This window comes from Acipenser ruthenus, chromosome 9, assembly GCF_902713425.1.
Source record: "Acipenser ruthenus chromosome 9, fAciRut3.2 maternal haplotype, whole genome shotgun sequence".
NCBI classification, from domain to species: domain Eukaryota; kingdom Metazoa; phylum Chordata; class Actinopteri; order Acipenseriformes; family Acipenseridae; genus Acipenser; species Acipenser ruthenus.
This window is the reverse complement of record NC_081197.1, coordinates 14,865,071-14,889,986: the sequence shown is the minus strand read 5'-3', so window position 1 is coordinate 14,889,986 and position 24,916 is coordinate 14,865,071. Positions and strand designations below refer to the sequence as shown.

General features: G+C 36.5%; 1 protein-coding gene across 2 annotated transcripts in view; it reads left to right on the top strand.

The window, feature by feature from the left end:
* Positions 1-24,916, top strand: part of LOC117405917 (stAR-related lipid transfer protein 13-like) — a 153,648-nt gene that overhangs the window by 11,402 nt on the left and 117,330 nt on the right. The window contains exons 3-4 of one of the 2 annotated variants that reach the window (XM_059030484.1): positions 16,776-16,913; positions 22,189-22,335. In XM_059030484.1, the coding sequence (XP_058886467.1) occupies positions 16,776-16,913; positions 22,189-22,335 (285 nt within the window). The remainder of the gene's footprint in view (positions 1-16,775; positions 16,914-22,188; positions 22,336-24,916) is intronic. The other variant, XM_059030485.1, reaches the window with a different exon arrangement.

Genomic DNA, 24,916 nt, shown 5'->3' with positions numbered 1-24,916 from the left:
AGCCGCAATTGTTTGCACTGGGCCTATCCTTACATCAGCCCCATAGCATGGATCCACAGTCTATGAATGACACTTATTTGTCTTTGTTTATTATTTTGCAGTAGGCGAGTGACGATTACATGTTTGTAAATATGCTTTTTTTTGTTTTGTAATTCACATTTGTTTTTTTGTGTGTAAATTATGTTGGTTCTTGTTTTTAAAATCTTATTTGAAGTCCTGGGTTTGACTTTCCACTTCTTTTTTAAGCATTTTGCTAAGTTCCTGAGGTTTTTCAAATTGAATGAACTTGCCTGCAATGTTTTTTTCTTAAGTTGCTTTGTTCATTATACAGAAACCATTATAGACTTTGGGTAAGAGCTGAAGTTCAGGCTATGGCTGATGGAACAAACTTCAGCAGCCTCCCAGCTGAGTTTCCATGGATACACAGCATGTAAACTGAGGAGGGCAGGCATGAATATAAGACAAACAGAATAAAATATGCTTCATCCTTTTAGCACAAAATAGCTTGCATATTGGGATATTATGGTAATGTACTATAAATGATATTTAATAATGCATGAGGAAATGAATACTGTTCTAGAACATGGTTTTATAGGCAAGAGAATAACACATTACAGGTCATGAAGTGTATTATAATGCTGTATAGTCCCACCCCAGGGATCTGATGGGAATACAAGAAAAATCCATCAACAGACCAAGAGCAAACCAGTTGAATTCTACAGATTGGTTTCATGGTGCAAATGGAAATGTGGCGATACTTAAACCTACTAAGAATTAAGGAGGGGCTGTTCTGAATAACTTGCAAACAAATAAAACTTATAAATATAGAGAAGACTATAAAAACAGTGGACTGTGAAGTGCCTCAAGAATATTTATGTTTAAGCTGTAAAAACTATTGGATCAATATACAGTATAGGCTACTCACTGAACTGTACACAATTGGGACTTTGTCTCATGATGAATCTATTCAGTTTGAAAGGGTGAAACATACAGTATGCATCAACAAAATCTCTTCAAATGAATTCAAACATGCTTTTTCTTCTCTTATAATTTAATGGTTTAAAACATATGTTTTTAGTTCATGAATAACTTTTACGTTTAAACATGTTCTTTGAAGGACAAAGATTGGCTACATTTGCAATGAAAATAGAGGTAGCACGGCTATTCTTTTTTATTTTGACAAGGGTTTACAACAAACAGTGCCATGCCAGTAGGTGTCATTTTATGGTAATTAAGGAGGGGGCTATGATAATATTATATATAACGCATAACAAGAATGTATCAACAATTAAACGCGCATTGGATTCAAAAGGGTGTTAACAATGACTGTAAGATTTTAGAATGATAATACAGAAACGTTCCAATTTGACTTACCTAATCAAGGACATCTGGGTTTACAGCAGCTGTAACTGGAGCGTTTTGCTGGTCATCTCTGTTTTTTTTTATATCCCTGAGGATGGGTAAATGTAATTATTTGTTAAATGTTTCCATTAAGATTCCCTCATAGCATAAAAGGGATTCCTTAATGTGCTTTGCTAAAGTTGTGCCAACATGCTGCCGCTACTACTAATTCATTTAAGTTTATTTTATTAACTATGTAAGTTAATACCTGCTTTGTTTTTTAGTTGATCAGCATTTTTTTTTTTTTTGATACCGAGAGTTTCATTGGCCCTTGCATTGTTTGTTCTGAAGTTGTATGATATGCATTTCTTAACAAGAGATTTGTAATGGGATTACAGGAGAAAATGAAGTGCATTTCTGTCTCAGTAAGACGACATTTCTTCAGTTTGTCCCTTGAATTTGACACATTTTGACCGATGGAACGATGTTAATCATACCAACCTGGCACTGACCTACCCCATTCAGGATTTCCAAACATCTAGAAAACTATAGTACAATCACAGTTCATGACATAATAAATCTAGAAAAAGAACGCTGTGCCAAAAAGCAATTGTAAACATAGCCATTGCCAGCTTTTAAATTGAATTTTTACTATTTACCAACTTAAATTTAGGCTATTTCTTACTAGTTAACTAGTAAGATTACTCTTGAGTTTTTCTATAGAAAGAAAAATGTAACAACCATCACATTTTCACAAACTTTAGAGTGCCTGGTTCATTTTTAGTATATTTCTCATTTTTATGCAAGTGTGGATGACTTATTTAAATATTTGACTACCTTCTTATATTTGTTAGAAACACTGAAGCAGTTAAGTTGTATTTGTTACAGTATAGAACTGGGAATGCAGAACATTGAAAACTGGATAAATGATAGTTGAGCAAAGTTGTAAATCACAAGCATTTTTTTCAGGCTGTCTTAGGTATGGCTATTGAATCCTAGGTGTAGAAAAGTCACTACATTACATGCATTCACTGCCTGAAAAACCAATGCCTTCTGCTTTACCTAGACCAGGCACTGACAAACTGTGTCAAATAATTCACCTTTTTGTTGCACTTTAAAAACACTTAAAAATATTCCGTTCCTATGAATAAGGATGGAACAAGGAAATCAATTGTATATACAAAACTTTAAAAGTCTTTTTTTTTTTTTAATGCAAACCTTGATTTTTGAAGTAATTGCTTAATGTTTTTGTACAATGCTGTTTTTGTACAAAACATATTTGGCTGTGTTACAATTTTATGTATTGAAATCCTTCCATTAAGAGGACATGCTAGCTTCACCCCAGCCTAGGATCATGTTTGCTTTAAGTACAAACTAACATAGTTCAAACAATTGTTAGGGAGAAAAAGGCGTAGGAATGTATGGAATTCAACTCCTCTTGTCATGAAACAGGGACTGAGGGTTACTGAAATGTAATAACCTGTTAGCGTAGTTTCACACAATACTGTTATCAGTAGTCTTACTTCATACTTGTTCTCAAGCCTTGTAAGATAGGTTTGGGTTAGCAATTGATGAGATGCTATACTTTACATGGAATCAATGATTATACATACCTGCTGTAGCTGTATGGGCTTAAATGTGCAGCTTGAGTATAGGGCTGAAGCAGGGTAGCATTGCGGTCAAGGCTGGTCAGCGACAGGAAAGGAAACCCAGAGACAGAAGCTGCAGTTTAAGCACAATGCATACTTTATTTAACAAGACACAAAGAAACAAAGGCACAAGGGCCAAAATAAAAGGGTTAAACAAAAACACACCTCTGTTCAGACTGGGCAATGGCCTGCACTGAATAGTTTTCCTAGAACGCCTCCACAAAACTTTATATACCAGGTGGCTGGGACTTGATTGATGATCAATTATGCAATCAAGACCCAGCCACATTCCCCACGTATATTTGGCAGGGATGGAATTAACTCTTCCCTGCCAAACTTAAATACAAAATTACCCCTACGCACTATTTACACCGGCAGGGCTTCTGCCCTGCCACAAGGGCATACATAATTATGATGTCATAAGTTTGCATTAAATCACAACAACTGCACAGGTAAGGATTGGTGGGGAAGCCTCTCTTCTAAAGATTAAAGCACTGCAGTTAGAGGCTGTTGCTTGAAAACGATGACATTTGCAATTGAGGCCATTGAGTTTTTTTCCAGTTTGCTGTAAAGGACTGACATCTAGGTCATGTACGCAATTAAAAACCATATTGTTTAAATATTTAGTCAAATCAAATTATTTCTGTGGGGGCTGCTGCTGTGAGGGAACATAATTGAACATTAATTTGGTTAAACAATCACCCTACATTTTGCTTCCACTTAAAAGTAAGTAGCAGGGTTCTGAAAAATATAATGTTATACATCCCCACGTGTTGCTACAACTGTTTAAATGATGTACCTGTAACTTTTTACACATAACTTTCAAGTCTGTTTCAAAGCTCTTTTCAAAATGGCCGCTCAGTGCACTGGGGTGTGAGATCTGTCCTCTAAATCAGTGGTTCCCAACCCTGGTACTGGGGACCCCTTGTGTCTGCTGCTTTTCATTTCAGCTGAGCTCTCAATTACTTAACTAGACCCTTAATTCATCTGCTAATTTGCTTAATTAGACCTTTTTAATTGTATTCAGCTCTTAAACAGCTGAAGAGTTACTTATAACTTGAACGAGTTCAAGTTACTTATAAAATGTTATAGCTAACGGGAACCACTGCTCTAAATCACTGCAGGAAAAAAGAAAAACACAACAAGTGCTCTGGCTTTTCTGTTCCGTGCCACATCATGGATCGTTATTGCTGTGTTACCTGTTTTACAATAATCCTTACACTATCAGTGCACTAGAGTGAATATTTTGAAAAGAGCTTTGAAACCGACAAAGTTATACGTGTAAAAAGTTGTCAGGATGTCATTTAAAGTAAGCATGTGTAAGGTAAATAAAAAAATAAACATACAATTCCCTCTTGCTTTGATTATTATTATTATACAGTACTAGAGCAATTGCTGACGCACATTCATTCTTATAAACAGAAATATTACAGTCCAGAGCCCTTCAGTGAATTCATAAGAGTCTGCTACACATTTTGCTTGACATACATGAAAAATGATGTCTTTGTGGCCTTAGGCATTGTCCAGATGTATAGTATGATGACATTATAGAAGGAGACAGCATTATAGAAGGAGTACCTTACTGTGTACAGGTTTTGCATGATTTCCTGATGACATGGTATGGCAAGGCAGAAAATAGTGTGTTTGTGTATTTTGTATTTAAGTTTGCCAAATACATATGTGGAATGTTGGCTGGGTCTTGATTGAATAATTGATCATCAATCAAGTCCCAGCCTGAACAGGAGGATTTTGGAGAGAAGGACAACGTTTAGTGAAGGCCACTGCCTAGCTGAAAGGTAGCTAGTATACAGTATTGTGTCTGACTGATATTTTGTTTAACTCTTTATTTTGGTCATTGTACCGTGTTTTATTTGTTCCTGTGTTTATTCCGTTTGTTTTGTAAATAATCGTGCGCAACAGCGCTTTCACTGCAGCTTCCTGGCTCTGAGTCTCATTTCTGATGCCATCCTTTCACACACGGATAACACAGTTTCACTGGGTTGCCATTATTTACATTCTCATGAATCAATTTAATGTTTATATGTTAAAGAGAGGAGATTGTTTGTCTTCATTACAATGGTAACGTTGTTGCTTTCTACTGTACAAAAATAATTTTTTTATTTCGTTTTCTGAAGTTCAAACCTGCCTTGATAGCATCAAAGGCTGTTGTGTTGAAGTGCTGGCCCAGTGTGGCATGTTTCCAACATTCCTCTGTGATTGGCAAGGCGCCTACAGAGAGTGTTAGCACATTGTAAAAACCTGTCTCTGCTCCAAAGTGGCTTTGCCTTTAAGGCATATACTGGGCCTCTTTGTGTTGTCATGAAAACATACTCCATTATAGTAACTATAGTACAGTACAGTAGAATGGCACACCATTGAAATTGCTTCATTGTGAAGTAGGTGCAGGCTTTTATTGCTGTGGGAAGTTTGAACAACCTCCAGCTTTATCATGGAAGGTATTACAAATTGTGAAAGACAACCAAACATCCTGACTTTCATGAGCAAATAACCCCTGTAGCTTACATCTGGTTGTTGAGAAATGCATTTAGAGTAGATCTGATGGTCTGAGTGAGTTACGTAAAAGTAAACAGTGACAAAGGTAAAAGGGACAGAAACCCATTGTTTCATTTTCGTCACAATTTGCCATTTATGATTTACCCAAGCATGAGAATTTCAGCAACTTGAAAATCAGTATCATTTTTGAAGCAGAGCCTTTATGTTTAAAGTGGTATTGTTAAGCCGAAGATCCCAGATTTTGAGCTGTATTTATTTGATTTGTTTTGTTAAACAGGTAAAAAGCTGGGGATGAGATTCTCATCTCATTCTTGTGATTTACAGTACATAAGTATGTGTAAAATAAATATATGTTTAGACAGTATGTGCCTGCTGCCTATATGGAAAACCAGCTGGCCCTCAAGTCAGCCACAAAGAAGTGGTTATCTGTAGATTTTATATGTAGGTGGCATTCCCACTCAATAGTTTGCTAGCAGCCAGTACCAACAATTTAAAATGAAACTATCGTGCCCCTTTTTTGGGCAAAGACACATTTCAGAAAGGAAAATAATAAAACTAGAACTAAACTACGTAGAACAACAACATAAAAAGTGGAAACGGCTGCACTCGCTTACCAAGGGGGCGTGACTGAAGGTACAAAGAGAACGTGGCTAGGTGATCTGTTCCTTTCTTTCATTTTTTTCAAAGACAATGGCTGATCAAGAACGAGATATAGTAATTGGAGAAGTTAAGGAATTGTTAACTTTACAATAGTGGCAGCTGCTAAACCGATGCGGCACTTTGAACTGTGCAGTAGAATTTTGGGGCAAGCCCCTGAGCAAATCCAGTTAATGTGATCAGGGGACTTCGAGAATGCAGAGGGAACTCAAAGCAAGCAACAGACACAACAGGCTATATATATATATATATATATATATATATATATATATATATATATATATATATATAAACACAATGCGTATGTCATTTTTTGTAGCTGTTGACAGTATATGCAATAGGTAGAACCTTTTTTTTTTGATGGTCGACAAGCCTACAACTTTTAATGCGCTGCAGTTGTTATCAGATATATTTGCATTTACATTTTCCACATATATATATATATATATATATATATATATATATATATATATATATATATATATTAATAGAGGGGACAAAGCGAGTTTACAGTACACTACAGTTCTCCAGAGCCATTCATTAAAAGATAAGAAATTGATATACATTCATATAAAACATTCCTTTTTTTTAACTAGCTTACCCACATTATTCTGCTTTATTTATTGATTTATTTGTTTTGTTTTGTTTCTGTTGCCGTTGTCATGAAAACGATCTGTTGACTGACAGGTTTGAAAGTTGTGTTCACAAGATCCTTTTGGCTGTGTGAAAGGGTTATGATGGAATTCTAGCTACATAGATTGCGCAATTTCGTGTTGTGTGAATGGGTATTTTAAATATTTTTCAAACGTCTCTGAGAGACAGCTCAGTAGCGGCATTTATATGTGAAAGTGGTGTGTGTAATACTGTGTTTCATTAATTACGAACATTGCTGTGTATTGCCCGGGATTATTCCTTGTGGTCGCCAGACCAGGGTTATTAAATAAAACCTGTTTGGATTGTGAACTTTGTTGTCTGTCTTCTGTTTCACAATCACATCACCACTACGCCTGCGCACTGCAAACCACTTAGCCACAAGGGTGTACAATTTGTTTCTGACTTTATTTTGATTTAGCCTTTCATCTTACAAAGTGTTAATTCCTTTAGCATTCCAAAATGGTAAATCTTGTGTCATTTTATGGTTCTGAAGATCATCATTTATATAAATCACATTAAACTGCTTGCGTGTTCAAACTTCCAACGAGGGAACTGTTCACTTTGATTGGTTTTATCATGCATAAGAAAGGTATTTATTCAGGTATTAAGTAAGCAGTCTAGACCAGATAAAAGACATGTGACATATTGCATGTTAGGTTCTCATCTGTCTGGAAACTTACAGCATGTGTGTCAATAATAAACATGACCTTGGGCATTCCATTACTATTAGAATCATGTTTACTCATTTTGCCTCAACTCTGCATTGAAAGTGGTGTGCAAAATGTATTTGTATTAAAAGTTAATTTTGAAAGGTGCATTCTGTATTCCCCATGAAGGCTCTATTCTTGCCTGAAAAATAAATAAATACATATTGTATTGGTGCATTCCTAATATTAATCACTCTAAGAGGCATACTGTATCTGGAACATTCCATCATTACTTTATTAGTTTGCCACTAGATGGGGCTGTTGTAATTCAGCACAAATATACTGTTGTATATTTGTGCTGAATTACTGGAGTGTATTGTATAGTCCTTTGAAAGGAAGTGTATATTGAATAGATGTACAACCTCTGCACTTTATCAAAGAATGATCAAGAAATAACAACCCCCCCCCCCCCCCCAAAAAAAAAAAAAAACACAGTTTGAGTAATAAGCAACAAATACTATCGAGAATAATTACAAACATTGGTAATTTGATGCAATGTACTCTAAAAGATACACATTTATCAAAGGAACACTAAAAACACTATAGTGAGTTCTCACATTTAAGCAGGTCTGAGTGTTGTAACTGAACTGGGTAACATAGAATAATAAGCAGTAAAAGCAGTACTATGAAGACTAGCAGATACACTATGATCACTTATAATCCCTCCTAAAGTTTGACATAAGTATGTACCCATTTACATACTTCCCCCTATATGTCCGAATAGCCCTTATAATTTATTTTCAGTTGTGTCAAACTGACCTGTAATATTGAGGTACTGTACTGTGCTATAGTTCGAGTACAAGGTTAGAGTGCAGCACGGGTATGGTAATATCAGGCTACACAAACTTAATCCAAACACACCTCTTGTATGTACAGTCTGTAACATTATGTCATTTTACAAAGCTAAGTAAAAGTCATTAAAAAAATGAATTGATAAAAAAGCTATTTTCAACTGGGCCTTTTCGAGGTCAGTGGCATGAATAATATGTCTGGTCTTTTTTTTTAAATGTCCTGTGATTCTTTGTAGGGCTTATTAAGAGAAGAATGTTTTTGAGATTTTAAAACAGGGTTTGGTGACTGCTAGTTCATTGACTTGATGTTACACTGCAGGAGAGCGTTGGGAGGGGTTGCTGTCCTCACTCCTGCTGTGTATGCTTGCTGCCCTATGGAAGTAAACCAAATAAATGTACTGAATGCTTCTCTGTGCTTGGTGCTGATAAAGCAGCATCCATTGATAAGCACTGTCTGTGGGGGGTTCTCAGATTACTCCCTGATGGGATACGTTCTGCGTCACAAGCTAGGATGAGGGAAACAATCCTAACGGTGTGAAAAAAAAAAGTGTACAATAAGCAAAATCCGGATGTTGTGTGCAGACTGTAAACCTCATGAGATGCTTGAAAATGTCTTTCTCAGTAGAATGTCAAGGAATTTGGTTTTGGGTAAGAATTATGGTTATGGTCAAATTTCTAGGATTTTCTTCTGCTGTGTAAAATGTCTGCTTGGTGGATTTAGATTTCCTGCTGAAAATTGGAACACACATTTACTTATATGTTACTGGAAAACTGCATAACAAGTTTACAGAATGTTTTACAGTAAATTCACTTCAAATTACTGTTCTTTCTTGAAAACAGTATAGCCAGCTCTTAACCAGTAATACACTAATAAATGTAATATACAAGTGGCAGAGCCCCCCCTCCCCCCCAAAAAATACAGACGCCCTGGTGTCTCGGTGGCATACATGGTTATAAGTTCAGTTACGCACTAATCCAATACAGAATTCAAAAGGGTGGAGTCTAGATTTCAAAAACGTAGATATTATTTGTTTACGATAGCTTTACAAAACGCCAGTAACATCTAACCAGGGTTCCCTCATTTGCCAACTGCATACAATGCCATCTGTATGACAGATCAGGGGGGCAATAAATACATACCTTTCTGTCCTGTGCCTGTCTTTGTAGCCCACAATGGTGCAGATCATTGATACGTCTATATAACAAGTCTAAAATAAAGAAATATGTTATTGTGGCAAATATCCTTGAAGTGATGTTTTGTACAATATTTTTTCACAATTGTAGCTAGGTATTTATTTATTTAGAGGAGGCTTATAAAATAAAAAGGCACAGCATTTGGTACAGATCCAAATCTCCCAGTCCTGTAGATCATATTATCAGACAGATCTGGTGCTGTAAAAGTACTTTGAGTACTTTCTGAGATGGTGTGCATGAGCTCAGGGACAAAGGGAGCTTCTTACTCTGTCACCGCCTTCATGCAATGGGGACTGCTTTCTATAGTTACTCCTAATTGCTTTGATAAACAGGTTTCCTGTGCACCTAGATCTGATATTGTACACATCAGTGATGATTAAAACATATCTTTGTTAGGTGAGTGCCAAGATGAATAACATTTAAACATTAAAACAGCAAGCTGGATTAGCCACTGCAACCTGCATTCTTAATGAAATCTGGTTAATTAAGAGAGTATTTGATCTGTAAACAGAATGCTTAATTACATAGAATTATTAGAAACACAAGGTTATTGGGGCCTCTTTAGAAATAATCCATTTGATGTTTACTTTGGTCTAACACAGCTCCTTCAACAGCTGTTCATTGAAAACAAATCCTGATGTTATCTTTGTAGCCTGATCTTCATATATCACAAATTATTATTATTTTAATGAGACCAGACTGACGGCAACACTGAACTACGCGGAGCCTCACGCATCAAATTTCTGTGTGAAGATAATGTTACTACAATTGTGTTCCTTATCTCTTTGCATGTTTTCCTGTAATATGAATTCACTTCAGTGAGAAAAGGAAATTGAAATGTAGTTGTCCAATCACTTCAGAAAGCGTTGCATTTTATTCATACATCAAGTTTTTTGTCCCAGATAATTATCGAACAGCTTTAAAAATCGAAACAAATGCAAGGAAACCAACAATTACTTTTTATAATGGATTTTACTAAGCAGACTGGTCTAGCAAACAGTCAATGGGCCTAACTTCACCCATTGACAATGTTATTCATAAAACAGAATTTGGAAAAACAACTCAAGCTTTGTGAATAGGGTCAATTTACCAGTAAGCATTCATTACTGTAAGTATTTCTATGTGGTAATACTATGGAGATTTAGTATGCTCATATGTGTTCATGTACGCACAGGTATATTCAATGGTAATTTAGGGTTAATTAATACTTAAATGAAAATACATTTGTTACAACCCTGTAATTATTCTGAAGTGGTACAAATTAAGCTTTATTGTAAATTATTGCAGAGTAACATGTAATAAATGTATACAATATTACTGTAAGTTGCAGGACATCTGCATTGTGCTTAATGTTTTATGGTTTAGTTAAAATGTAAAAATGAGTGATTCCATTAATCTTTTTAACATGTTAGCCTTTTGAAGTTGGATAACTCTAACAGTGTTTTTTTGTTTTTTTTTAAAGGAAAATCTCATGCCAAAGTGGAGCATTGATACTCAATAGTGAACTATAAACTTTTAACCCTGCTAACTAACACTTCTGGCAACATTTCTGAAATAGTACAAACGAAGGATTCATTATTTCTTTGTAGTTTCTCTTAAAAGATACTGTTAAAAGGACACTGATATACTCTTTGAGATTAAGCAGAAGTTATGGACCTCATTATATAAACATTTGTGATATTCTTGTTTTTAGATGTTGTACTTATACAGCCTGCAACACTCCTTTGCATTTTGATTTTAAGAGAGAACTGGGCATACTTAAAGATTCTTAATGCTGTTCCGGCTGTATTCCAGTTAGCTACTGTTTCATTGGAATGGATTGTGATAGAATTTGCATTTATTTAGCTTTTTTCATCCACATTTGATCTTAAAGTGCTTTACCAGCACAGAACAACTGAACCATTGAGCAACCATTGAACTGGAGCCATCTCTGGAGTGGAGCACAACATTTTTCCTTCACTTGTACCAAACGCAAGTGCTTTGATGTTTTATTAGAATGCAGTTATTACTCTCTGTATATTTACTGGAATTTAGTTGGGATGGAAAGCAATCCAGTAAGACTCCACCAGAGCTCCCACAGATGAATTCAACTTAGGCACCACAAGTGCTAAAATGATCAAATTAAACATATGTACTGTATTGACAAAATGTATTTTGCCTTATAATACTTATCAACAGCAACTTAATATAATCTGCCTGATACACATTTCAAATGTATTTTTCACTATTGGTTTGATTGGATTGTTTTTGTACATTTACAGTAGATGACACAGGGGTTCATTTTCTAAGCTTTTGTTCAAGTGCAAAATTTGCAATATATGTTTTTTGACAGTTCCTATAATCACACCACTGAGTTACCTTTATAATTCCATTGTGTTATCCTGAAGAAATCCTTGCTTTTGAAACAAACACTGCACAGTGGTCTTGACATCATTCATTGTCCTTAAATTGCAACTGTATTCTTTCTGCCATTCTGCCATCTCAGTGTTGTAGCTGCCATTGTGCTATCATTGCCCATTTCAATATTATTTGCAGTGCCAGTGAGATGCAATTGAAGATCATTCTTGTGAGGGTAGAAAATGACATTGTGGCACACTGTGACGTATTTATGGATAGTGTCATTAATAAAACATTACCATGCCAGTAAATAGTTGGGCTGGTTTTCAGTGGTATTAAACTGTATTCAGAACATGCTTGTTTACAGCACAAGCACGCGGTGTACCAAGCACCATACATAATCAGTAGCTACATTATGACTTGGTCATAAACCAAATATGTGGAAGCAGGATAAGTCATAAGATATTCTCATTTCGAAAGGGGACTGAGACATCAGGCATATAATTGGTGTGGAGTTTTTTAGATTCTTCCACATTCCATCAATTTCAAAAACATTGCTGATAGCAATCGCATTAATTGCAATGAGCCTCATGGCTGAATTATTAAGACAAATGTGCCTTTCTTGCAGATGTCATTCCTGAATAGGGTTATTGTATAGAAATCAGTAGGCGCTTTGATGCAGTGTAAAAGACGTCTGCCTAGCTCAGGGGTGCAAGAGGTCACATTGAGTGCCTGGAATATATTTACTTGCAGTCTATTCCAGGAAATGAATAAATAGCTTTGTAGTCCTTGTATTTATGTCCCCTAGATGCTGTTAAAAGTACAGTAAGAAGTTTAAGCCATAACTGGTAAACATCCTTTGCACTATATGAAGGCATTCATAACAACCTCATTCCAGGGCGTGTTTAAAGTGTATGATATGGAATTTAGGTTATCACACACATAGTCCTTTGTAAACAAGATGATTCATCTTTATAATGTTCTTCCAGGTTTAACCTTTAAAATAAATTAATAAAACTGTCCATAACTAATACATTTACTTGGCTGTTGCTTCCCATGATCACAGAGTGAATGCTGTTTCACACGTACTGTAAATGGGCAGTAGTCACACGAAGTGGTCAACAGTCTGCACTTTTTTGGCATCAACATCAGCAGGGTTAGCTGAGAGACTGACACAAGATAATATATATATATATATATATATATATATATATATATATATATATATATATATATATATATATATATTAGTATTCAGACCCCTGACCAATTCTCTCATATTACTGAATTACAAATGGTACATTGAAATTTCGTTATGTTTGATATTTTATTTTAAAACACTGAAACTCAAAATCAATTATTATAAGGTGACATTGGTTTTATGTTGGGAAATATTTTTAAGAAAAATAAAAAAACTGAAATATCTTGCTTGCATAAGTATTCAACCCCCACACATTAATATTTGTTAGAGCCACCTTTCGCTGCAATAACAGCTTTAAGTCTTTTGGGGTAAGTATGTACCAGCTTTGCACACAGTGTCGGAGTGATTTTGGCCCATTCTTCTTGGCAGATTTGCTCCAGGTTGTTCAGGTTGGTTGGACCGCAATTTTCAAATAGTGCCACAGATTCTCAATGGGATTGAGATCAGGACTTTGACTGGGCCACTGTAGGACATTCACCTTTTTGTTCTTGAGCCACTCCAATGTTGCTTTGGCCTTGTGCTTGGGATCATTGTCCTGCTGAAAGGTGAATTTCCTCCTAAGCTTCAGTTTTTTAGCGGACTGAAGCAGGTTCTCTTGCAGTATTTCCCTGTATTTTGCTCCATCCATTCTTCCTTCAATTTTAACAAGATGCCCAGTCCCTGCTGATGAGAAGCATCCCCACAGCATGATGCTACCACCACCATACTTCACTGTAGGGATGGTGTGTCTTGAGGCATGGGCAGTATTAGGTTTGCGCCACACATAGCACTTTGAGTTTTGGCCAAAAAGCTCTATCTTGGTCTCATCTGACCACAAAACCTTTTCCCACATCGCAGCTGGGTCACTCTCATGCTTTCTGGCAAACTCCAGACGTGCTTTCAGATGGTACTTTTTGAGTAACGGCTTCTTTCTTGCCACCCTCCCATACAGGCCAGTGTTATGCAGAGCTCTTGATATGGTTGACTGGTGCACCATTACTCCACTCCCAGCCACTGAACTCCGTAGCTCCTTCAAAGTGATTGTTGGCCTCTCTGTGGCTTCTCTCACAAGTCTCCTTCTTGTTTGAGCGCTGAGTTTTGAGGGACGGCCTTTTCTTGGCAGTGCCTGGGTGGTGTGATGCAGCTTCCACTTCCTGATTATTGATCCAACTGTGCTCACTGGGATATCCAAACACTTGGATATTATTTTGTACCCTTTCCCTAATCTATGCATTTGTATTACTTTATCTCTAACTTCTGTAGAATGCTCTTTGGTCTTCATTTTCCTTCAGATTCACAGCCTGACCAATGATCCTTCAACAGTGGGGTTTTTATCCAGAAAATGTGACAGCAACTTTAATGGTTCACAGGTGGAGGCCAATGGTAAGGTAATTGTGTCCTCGTTAGGGCAATTTCTTCCATCGGTGTAAACTGGGAGCTTCCACAGCACAGGGGTTGAATACTTATGCAAGCAAGATATTTCAGTTTTTTATTTTTCTTAAAAAATATTTCCCAACATAAAACCAATGTCACCTTACAATAATTGATTTTGAGTTTCAGTGTTTACAAATAAAATATCAAACAGAACGAAATTTCAATATACCATTTGTAATTCAGTGATATGAGAGAATTGGTCAGGGGTCTGAATACTTTTGCAAGGCACTATATATATATATATATATATATATACACTGTACATATATATATATATATATATATATATATATATATATATATATATATATAGTGACAAACCGGGGTTGGGTTGCCACTTACAGGATCTTTTCCACTTGGTTTTCTTTGGCGTAAACAGGGCAGTGCCTGTATATTTATTTAATTGCACACAAAACAAAAGTAACAAACAAAACCCTAACTCCTTGCAGGAGCACTAAACTAAACTTTTTGTTTCCTTTAACTATACCGGACGGCTAAGCTGTTTACCAGTCGTAAAACCTCTACTTCTCAAATATAAACCCACAGAACGTCCCACGGGTTGTCAGCACACAGTACTCGGGCTCGGTAAATACAAGGCAGGCGTCCCTTATTATCACCCCCTGGTCCCTACTATTCTAATACCCAGCGCAATGTACCTCCTTTCTACAACCTTTCCCCATATTTTACCACTATATATATATATATATATTTGTCCCTATGTTAACATGGCAACAAACCCCCTAAAATGTATGTACATGGCTAAGATTTTTTATATCAGACCCCTTCACCTTCTTCAGTGTACAGTGCCTGCCTGTGCCGATTAATGTTAACAGACACCATATTTATCACAGTAAGCAGTGTATAAAGCTGACAATAATAGGCTACATTCAAAACAAGCAATATGGACAATTAGAAAAACGAGATTCACACCAACAACAGAAGAATTTAAACAAATGTTTTTAAAAAGAGCAAGAAAGTGAAAATACAAACATAAAAACTTCACAATGCCGTATTTGCGTTCAGTGGAGAAATTAGAGAATTTCACCAGACACCTGAAAAAGACCTGGACCAATACCTCCTATATCTATATAAATAATATAAACCGCTCTAATTTTAAAGATACAACATTGCTACTTAAACACCTCTCTAAAAAGTTGTTGTGAGAGGTGTACTTAGCTCTCTGTTCTGCTGATCTCTTTATCTTGTTAAGTATTTTCCTGGCTATCTTGGATTGTTGTTGTACTCCGGGCCTCCAATTTCCTCCATTCATATCCTTTATCTGAATTTTTTTTGGAAAAGGTTCAGACAACATTTTTTTCTGTAAAGAGACAACTTGTGACTTGGAGGCACAAGACATTAATTTCATTATTGAGAACATGTTAACAGCCATTGACTCAAAAACATTTTATGACCAGGCAGTTAGTTATTCTCTACTTCCTTGTAAAGCACCTTGAGAGATGATATGACAATAAATATACTTTGTTGGTTGGTTGACTTTGTTTAATATATCCTAATACCCTTTTTATATAAAACCTGGCTTGCTATTTATTCAAAACCTTTCAAGTCTAACATCACATGTTCTTAATCCATGATTACTTCCTTTATTGGGACAGAGCCATGATGCTGAAAGACTTAGGGCTGGGGTGTGGGGGAAATTAGATCAGTTTTTTGGATTACTTACTTTTATACAACTTTTATTGTTATTACTCAGGGAGGCTAATTGTCTGTCACATTATCTTAGTGACCCTATCTGTCTATTTTACTGTAATTGCATTCTGACTTACCTGCTTCCATCAGCCTCTAATTACATCCTGTATCATATTATTTATAGATAACCCAAATTCGACTTCGTATTAGCTTAGATTCAAGAAGTAAAGTCATTTTTATATACTCTATTGCAGTTCCAGAAGAATTCAGAGAATTCTTGATCATTTCAGCAGACTTACAATCTCCCTGCTACTTTATATTTGCAATAAATCCACTCAATATGTATATGTCCATTGACTACCAGTTTTCCTTGGACCCTCAATTTTAAAATACCAGCAGCACACATTAAGTCTTCCACTGGGCTATTTCATAATACATCTGGAGTCTGTAAATGATGGGCTAATTTAATATAAATATAAACACCAAATTGGACTACATGATTTTGAGCTCCATTTAAGCCTGGCATCGATGAAAGTACAGTATGTTCAGACCCACCCTCCCAGCCTCAACACACCTAACTCGGGATGTACCCCTAACACCCGGCATTGACAGAGTTCAGTAAATGCGTGTGATGATGTTTCTCAGTTTTTCAATTCCATTCTCTCTTCAGGAAGCAGTACAGTCCCCATGGTCACAATCAATGACACAACTCATGAAGAAGCTGGATCAGCTGAATGTAGATATTGAAGAAGCCCTCAGTGCCAGCACTTCACCGTCGGGCACTCCTGCTGTTAAACGCAGGGAGACAGTAAGTGCAAACTGTTCTGCTGCACGCTAATCCCAGTTAACATGATTCATAAATGCCCATTTATACAATAATGAATATATATATATATATATATATATATATACACACACACATATACAGTGCCGAGAAAAAGTTTGTGAACCCCAATGATAATTATGGAAATTTAATAGTTTTACCTTGATAGCCTTCTTGAATTAAAACCAATCTTTTCTTAAATATCCAGTAGGGTTTATATTAACCAATTCCATGGTGTGTGGAAACACGTCATGCCATGATCAAAAGAAATCTCTGAGGGCCTCAGAAAAACAGTTATTGATGCTCATCAGTCTAGAAAGGGTTACAAAACCATTTCTAAGGATTTGGGGCTCCACCAATCCACTGTCAGACAGATAGTCTACAAATGGAGAAAGACCACAGTCACTCTACCCAGGACCGGTCGTCCTACCAAAATCTCTCCAATAACAAACCAGAAAATCATCAAGGAAGTCACAAAGAACCCCAGAGTAACATTCAAGAATCTGCAGGCCACTCTCGACTTGGCTAATGAGAGTGTTCATGACTCAGCCATCAGAAAAAGACTGAACAAGAATGGTGTTCATGGAAGGATAGCCAGGAGGAAACCACTGCTCTCTAAAAAGAACATTGCTGCCCGTCTGAAGTTCGCCAAATAGCACATAGATGATCCACAATGTTCTCTGGACAGACAAGTCAAAGGTAGAACTTTTTGGCCTCAATGAGAAACGTTATGTTTGGCGAAAACCAAACACTGCATTCGAACAGAAGACCCTCATCCCAACCGTCAAGCATGGTGGTGGGAGTGTGATGGTTTGGGGCTGCTTTGCTGCCTCAGGACCTGGACGGCTTGCCATCATTGACACAACCATGAATTTTGCATTGTATCAGAAGATTCTAGAGGAGAATGTCAGGCCATCCGTCCGTGAGCTGAAGCTGAACCGAAAGTGGGTCATGCAGCAAGACAATAATCCTAAACATACAAGCAGATCTACAAAAGAATGGCTGCAGAAGAAGAAATCCCGCGTTTTAGAATTGCTTAGTCAAAGTCCGAACCTATACACCATCGAAATGTTGTGGCAGGACCTGAAGCGAGCTGTCCATGCAAGGAAGCCCACTAATGTCACCGAATTGAAGCAGTTCTGTAAGGAGGAATGGTCCAAAATTCCTCAAAACCAATGTGACAGACTGACCAACAGTTACAGGAAACGCTTGCTGCTCAAGGGGGTGCCACCAGTTACTGAATCTAAAGGTTCACATACTTTTTCACACATGGATATTGAATGTTGAATCATTTGTGAATAAATAAACGTTGAAAAAGTAGCATGTTTTTGTGTCATTTGTTTAATCAGGTTATTTTTTTATCTATTATTAGGACTTAGATTAAGATCTAATAACATTTTAGGTTTGAAATATGTGAAAATCCTAAGGGGTTCACAAACTTTTTCTCGGCATTGTATATATATATATATATATGTACAGATTAACTTCACTATAACGAACCCCCCTGGGACCTGGAGAAATGTTCGTTATATCAGGGTGTTCACTATAATAGGGTTTGGCATTTTTCTGTATCGGAATAATGACAAAATGGCAAATTTGAATTGAACATCAGTATATAGTACATTTATGAAGATTCCTTCACATTGATCAACATTTAAACGGTATTGTGACAAGGTACTCCTGTCACATGTGTGGGTAACCGCACTGCAAGACAGAGGAGTTGGAGTTGAAACGCCGGCACAGGCGCGCAGGATTTATTAAACACAAAACAGAAAGTAAACAAATGGGTCACGTGACGCTACCAATGATGGTAACGCACAGAGGACACATACAAGACAGGTAGGGAGCAAGTCTCAATCGAGCGTCCGTCTGTAAACAATCATTAGATCAAACATAACAACTAAAAAGCACACAAAACAAACCCGTTTCCACATATAGATTACGCCAACACTAATTCCTCCCTGTGGTATGTTTAAAAGAAAACAGTAAATTAATGAAAAAGAAAAGAATGTACAATTACATGCTGAATACGGTAATTACATGTCCTTTCTCTTGATAAAACTATCCAGCATAGATTGCTCCTCATGGCGGATGTCTGATTGCAGTTTGTGTGAAGATGACGGACAGGCAACGATTGCATTCGTCAAGCATGATTCGTACTACAATAGGTCATCTTTGAATAAGCGTTATCTTTGAATTAGTCAACTATGGTCTTTGTTTTCAGAATAACACACTTGACACTGGAGAAAGTTCAGTGTCAGTCAGTATTGAGATCGTTGTATCCGGGTCGATCCTGTACGTGATCGTTCTAATAGGGCTAATTTGGATTGAAAAAAAACGGTTCTTGCTGTTGGGATCGTTAAAACCGGGTGTTCTTTATAAGAAGGGTTCATTATAGTCCAGTTAGCATATATATATATATATATATATATATATATATAGTATATGTAGATATATTTACATAACTAGTCAATAAAACCTGTACCATACTAAAGATAAAATAAACAACCTTATCAAAAACACATACAGTAGTGTACTGCATATGCAGATTGTGTCAAACTAAATTGGTACACTGTTGCTTTTTTACACAAGTTGTGGCTCAAGTTGTATTTATATTTCAGACATACTGTTACCCTGGATGTAATTGTAGCATGTTTTCCCACAAGTGATTTGTGACTTTCAACTATATACTCTCAGTCAATCAAAAATGTGATGCTGCCTGCTGGTTGATATTTTCTCCAGAGAATAAAATAAGATGACACAGTAATATAAATGATAATTTTTTTACATTAAAATTACATACCCATAGGTAATAGATGACATGTTTCAAATACATTTATGTACAGCAAATGCAGTCTTTAAAAACATTACTCGCTCTGTTGACAAAACATTATTACTATTTAGTTTTTTCATATTGAAGATTTTTAATTTTTTTTTACAGAAGGTTAAATTATCCAAGCAGCCTTTATAGACTAATCACCGGACAGCCCTTTACAACATCCCCAATCAGTACAGCCCAGGACCTCTTTCCTTCTAGTTGCAGAACTTTCCCAGACCACATTGTGCATTGTGAATCCACCTCTCCTATCTCTCTCTTGTAGCTGGGCTTCAGTTGCCGAATCCCAGGAGTAATTTCTGGAGGATACAGTTGTTCCATTAGGATGAGGACTTGGGTTAAAATAATTCAACAATGCAAATGCTTGTCAGCATCAAATTAATCATTTAACTTGCAAGTGCTCTCAACTCTGAATCAGGAGGATCTCAGCAGGATTAGAATGCTCCCTTATTACCATGTTTCCACGAGGCAACCAACTCCAGCCAGTGGAATATGAGGTCACCTGTCACCCCGGGCCTTACTTTAGAAGTGAGGCCTGCATGAAAATAATCACAGAAGGCACAGGAACTGCATAGTAAATAGATGATGCTCTGTAAACTCAAAGCAGGCCAAAAGTTGCTTTACAGGCCAAGTACAACTGTCTTCAAACTGTACTGTCAGGCCAGGTAGCCAGAAAGATGTCTCAAATCTAAGGACAGTAGAGTCTCATTTTCTTAAAAATGCACAGGTTTGTCTTACTATATGGCATTTCACATTATGTTATGTCAAGGTTAGAACTAGAATTATCCAGGTAATTCATTAGTTTGTAGAATTTAGTGGATAATTTTAGCGCTAAGCAGTTTTGTGCTGGATAATCTCAGAATTAACCAAATAACAAACACATGTTTAGTGGCAGCATTGTATCCAATCAGAAACACCCTTTTTAATAAAAGTATAAGTGGAATGAGTCCATAGCAACAATGCTCATCTGTATCCAACATCACTACAAAAATGCCCTATACATGTACTTTATCACATTCAAAATAAAAAAATACGGCTCTTAACAGATGATGTAGCTGATTTTTCACTTCAAAAACAAAAATACTTTTGTTTAAATTCAAATTCCCTTACTGTTTTTAAGGCCCTTCATGGGCCTTAAAAACAGTGGATAAAACATGGATAACCAAATGCTGGCCTTCTGGTAACTCATAGAAGTCGGCTGAAGTCAGGAGGGGCGAGAGGGCATTTAGTTGTTCTGCTCCCTACCTTTGGAGCTCTATCTCAAATCATATCAGCAATGCTGGCACAGTTGAAACGTTGAAATCAATTTGCCCCGCCCCTGTGTGTATTTTTCTGTTTTATGTTGTATGTTGCGTGTTAATGTTGGAGTATTGTAGTTGGAACACAGGATATAATGCGGGTAATGAGAACGAGTGTTTAAAATGTATAATTGTATTTAGGCACGGGGATTGCACGTCACTTCACGTGCATTTAAAGTACTTAATATGTGAGCACGGGGTTTTCACAGATTAGTTCACATGCTGGGATTCAAGTGAATCATTAATTGGTAATTGAATCCCTGCACAATTGTATATATAGATGCACGTTTCATTCACTTGGGGTTGTGTGTTCGGTGAGTGGAGAACGGGTGTGGAGAAGGAGGTAAAATAAACTAAAATAATAATAAGTGTTTTGACGTCACCACTCAGCCAGCCTTGTGATAAGTCAACATTGTAAATTCAGATGAGCTTTCAACCAATCAGAATGAGATATTCATGTGATTTGGTTTCAATTATTTTAAATAAGCCCAAATAGTGGTGCAGCACCAACAAGCCCAGTTGTAAAGTATGTTACTCCTACAATGTCTCTGGATTTTACATTTAAAGATGTTAAGTACCTTACCAAAGATGATACATGATTTAGATTTTGCTATGTCTAATTTAAGAAGACAAAAAGTGAAATAATTAGAAACAAGAAAGCATGATGAGTATTCACATGCAACATCTTGGAAATATCTCAGTTATTCAGGGATTAGCTCTGCTGGTAATATAGAAACCAATGGAACAAACAGCTATTGTGCTGGACCTTTCACTGGGACTGTGGTTCGTGTTGTTTACAGTAAGACTTTCTCATGATGTTTTACGTCATGCCTTCACCATTGCTTTACTGGTAGGAATTAACAAAGCTGGCCATTGGAGCTCAACACTGGAAACCCATATCTCAGTGGCATTAGGGGCTACTGCTACGACTGGAAAACCTTGCTGTGTTGTTTATGTGGATTAGAAACTTGGTATAAATGTTAAATGTTATAAACATTAGAGTAAGAGATTACAAAACAAATATAGGTATATTGTTGCATTCTACCCACCAAAAGGTCTCTGTACTCTTCAGAAGGACCAGTCTTCGGGATATTGACTGTTGCTTGTTGTTTGCTGTTCTTTGCAGTGTGCCGTTACTTTGGAGACTGCACTTAACCAAGCCCTGCACAAGAAAAAGCTGGTCAAAAACAAGGATCCAGAATGCAGCAGGCTGGATAGTTTACCCTATTCATCTTCTATACTGCCAGGACTTGGAGCAAGACCAAAAGCGGAGGTGAGTAGCAGAGGTTAAAGAACGCACATCACCTGTTTCGATAGACCTAACAAGCTGTGTTGTGTTTAGCCAGGCTATATTTGAGAAGTATATTGAATCATTCAGTTATGTTCAACAGCTTATTGAATGGAGATGAACTCCTGTTACATATCAGTTTGAGTCAGGTTATGTACTTTGAGCTCCCAGGTAGTTATGCCTAAGCTTAGACGAGCGGTAGGCAATGTCAGTTCTGGAGGGCTGCTTTTGTAAAACAAGTTATTCAAATGAATAATTAAGTGCATAGTTGAACACAGACTCGGAATGGAGGTCAAAAGGTGTCTAATTAGGACTTTATTTTTCTGTAGCCTGCCTGCAGGCAATTATATCGGAAAGGTACATTTTTTATAAAATCATCACTTCTAACTTAAAATTACCAACAGAATATCCAGATCTAGAGGTAAATAATGCATTACATAGTGAAAAACCAACACATGTAAAAGGCCTAGTGGTTGAATGCATCTGTATGTAGGAATATATAATAATCTCATAACTTGAATGACCCTGTACCAAAACGTGGTGCTTTATGATACAGCAAATCCAGGGCACTATTCACAAAACTTAAAGGGTGTTTTTTTATCAATGTATTTTAAGGACTGTATTATGAATAAAGAATATTAACATTCTCCTTGGTTAAACTGTTTTGAAGAAAAATGAATGAACTAATAAACACCCTTTAAAACATAGCTTGATGAAATGAAACATTTATTTAATTAATCCAAATAATAATTTAATTAATTCAAAGCTTTAAAAAGCTTTGAATAAAGGGCTGTTAGGTTTGGTATTTAAGCAGTATGGTAAAAATCATTGTGGTTTCTACAAGTGAACAATCTTTAAAACCAAGTCCAGTGGCGGTCCAGTGGTCAGTTGTTATAAGCAGGTTTGAGTGCACTGCACTCATCCCCTATATTAACTTGCACTTATATAATATATATTTAACATATGTCACTACATATATGAATAGCATCTCAGGTCACCATGTAAAGGCAAAAGTAAGCATGATGACTTTGAGAAAAACCTGAAACGTTTTAATGCTCTTTAATGTGTGTCCTATATGCAGTGGTTACCATAAAGAGTGTGCTATACATTTTAAAGATTGATGTAAGTCTGTAGGTTTGATATGTATCCTGCCCATAAACGTGATTCCTTGGAGGCTGGCCACAATTGCCTTTGAAAACAAGTTGTGTGCATCAGTAACACTTAACTGAAAAGCCTTTTCCTCTGCTAATCCAAATAAGATACTTTCTTAGTGGGTATTTCATTAATTAACTTAGTAATACTTAATGCAGAGTTGCTTTAGCTGATTATGGTAAGCCATGCCTGAATAATAATAACAGCCCACATTTCACATTTACCAATAATTCCTTGAACGCAGTGAGTTTCCAGTGTTATTAGATGTTATTGATCTGAAAAACTAGGGAGGAATGCTTACAAGGTATTGCTATGCGGTAAATTGGGCATTAATTCAACCTGAAACCCAGTGAGGATAACATTTTCCAATGACAGGGTAAAACTGAATGAGAAGATAGATCGCTGCCACACTGAAGATGAGCTGAAGGAATTATATATGCAGGGTGATTAGAAAGAAATGATATGGTGCGTTGTTGTGGTAAACTAACTTTCTAATCACCCTGTATATATATGGTCTATATTCATAGTAACAGTACATATACAAATACTTTCATTCTTCCATAACAACGGTACTCATAGCAACCATTCTGACCTAGACTGACGTGCTCACCTTTCACATCACAAAGAAAATATATGGTGGAATCACGTTTTCATCAGCTTTCTGAAGATGAGCTTCAACAAATTCTAACCAAAAAACAACCGCCCTCTTTCAGCAATAAAAAGCACATAGAGAAATCATGGAGAATACCGAGATCCAGTCCTTTAAATATACTTTATATGTTAAACGTATATTTAAAAGACTGGACAATAATCTCCACTTGGTTTTGATTTGTGACTTTGCAAACTGAGTGTAAAGCCCAGAAAGGTACTTTAGAAACCGTGACAAACTTTGGTAAACAATGGTAAATGCATAGCTCAACCATGAAGAAAGCATGGGAAAACTGCAAAATGATGTGTAAATTTACCAAGGTAAACTTTTATAAGGGACAGGGAGGCTTTAATTTATCCAGAGCTACACCTCAAAGGGGTCTATAATTCCGACACAGCATCTTTAATTGTACAAGCAATACAATGTACCATACTGTGTTTGCAATATCTGTGGGAATTATCCCTTGCATTACTGTTAGGATGGAATTCAGCCAGATGTGTTTGTTTAATCTCAAAATAGCTTAAGTAAGACAGAGCTAGGTACATTTGTAGCCCATTGTGTGGGTCTTGCTTAAAGTTCCCTGTTGAATGGAGTCAGGCAATTGAACTCGTAATCAGATTGAGCATAATGGAATGATTTAGCTTTGTGCACGCATACAAAATGAAGTCTGGTTTCTCAGCGAAGATTAAAAAGTCAAAAAGCTGCTAAGCCATTTTGAGCCTCGCATACAGACCTGGATGGACAAATTCCACTTTTAATGCTTTT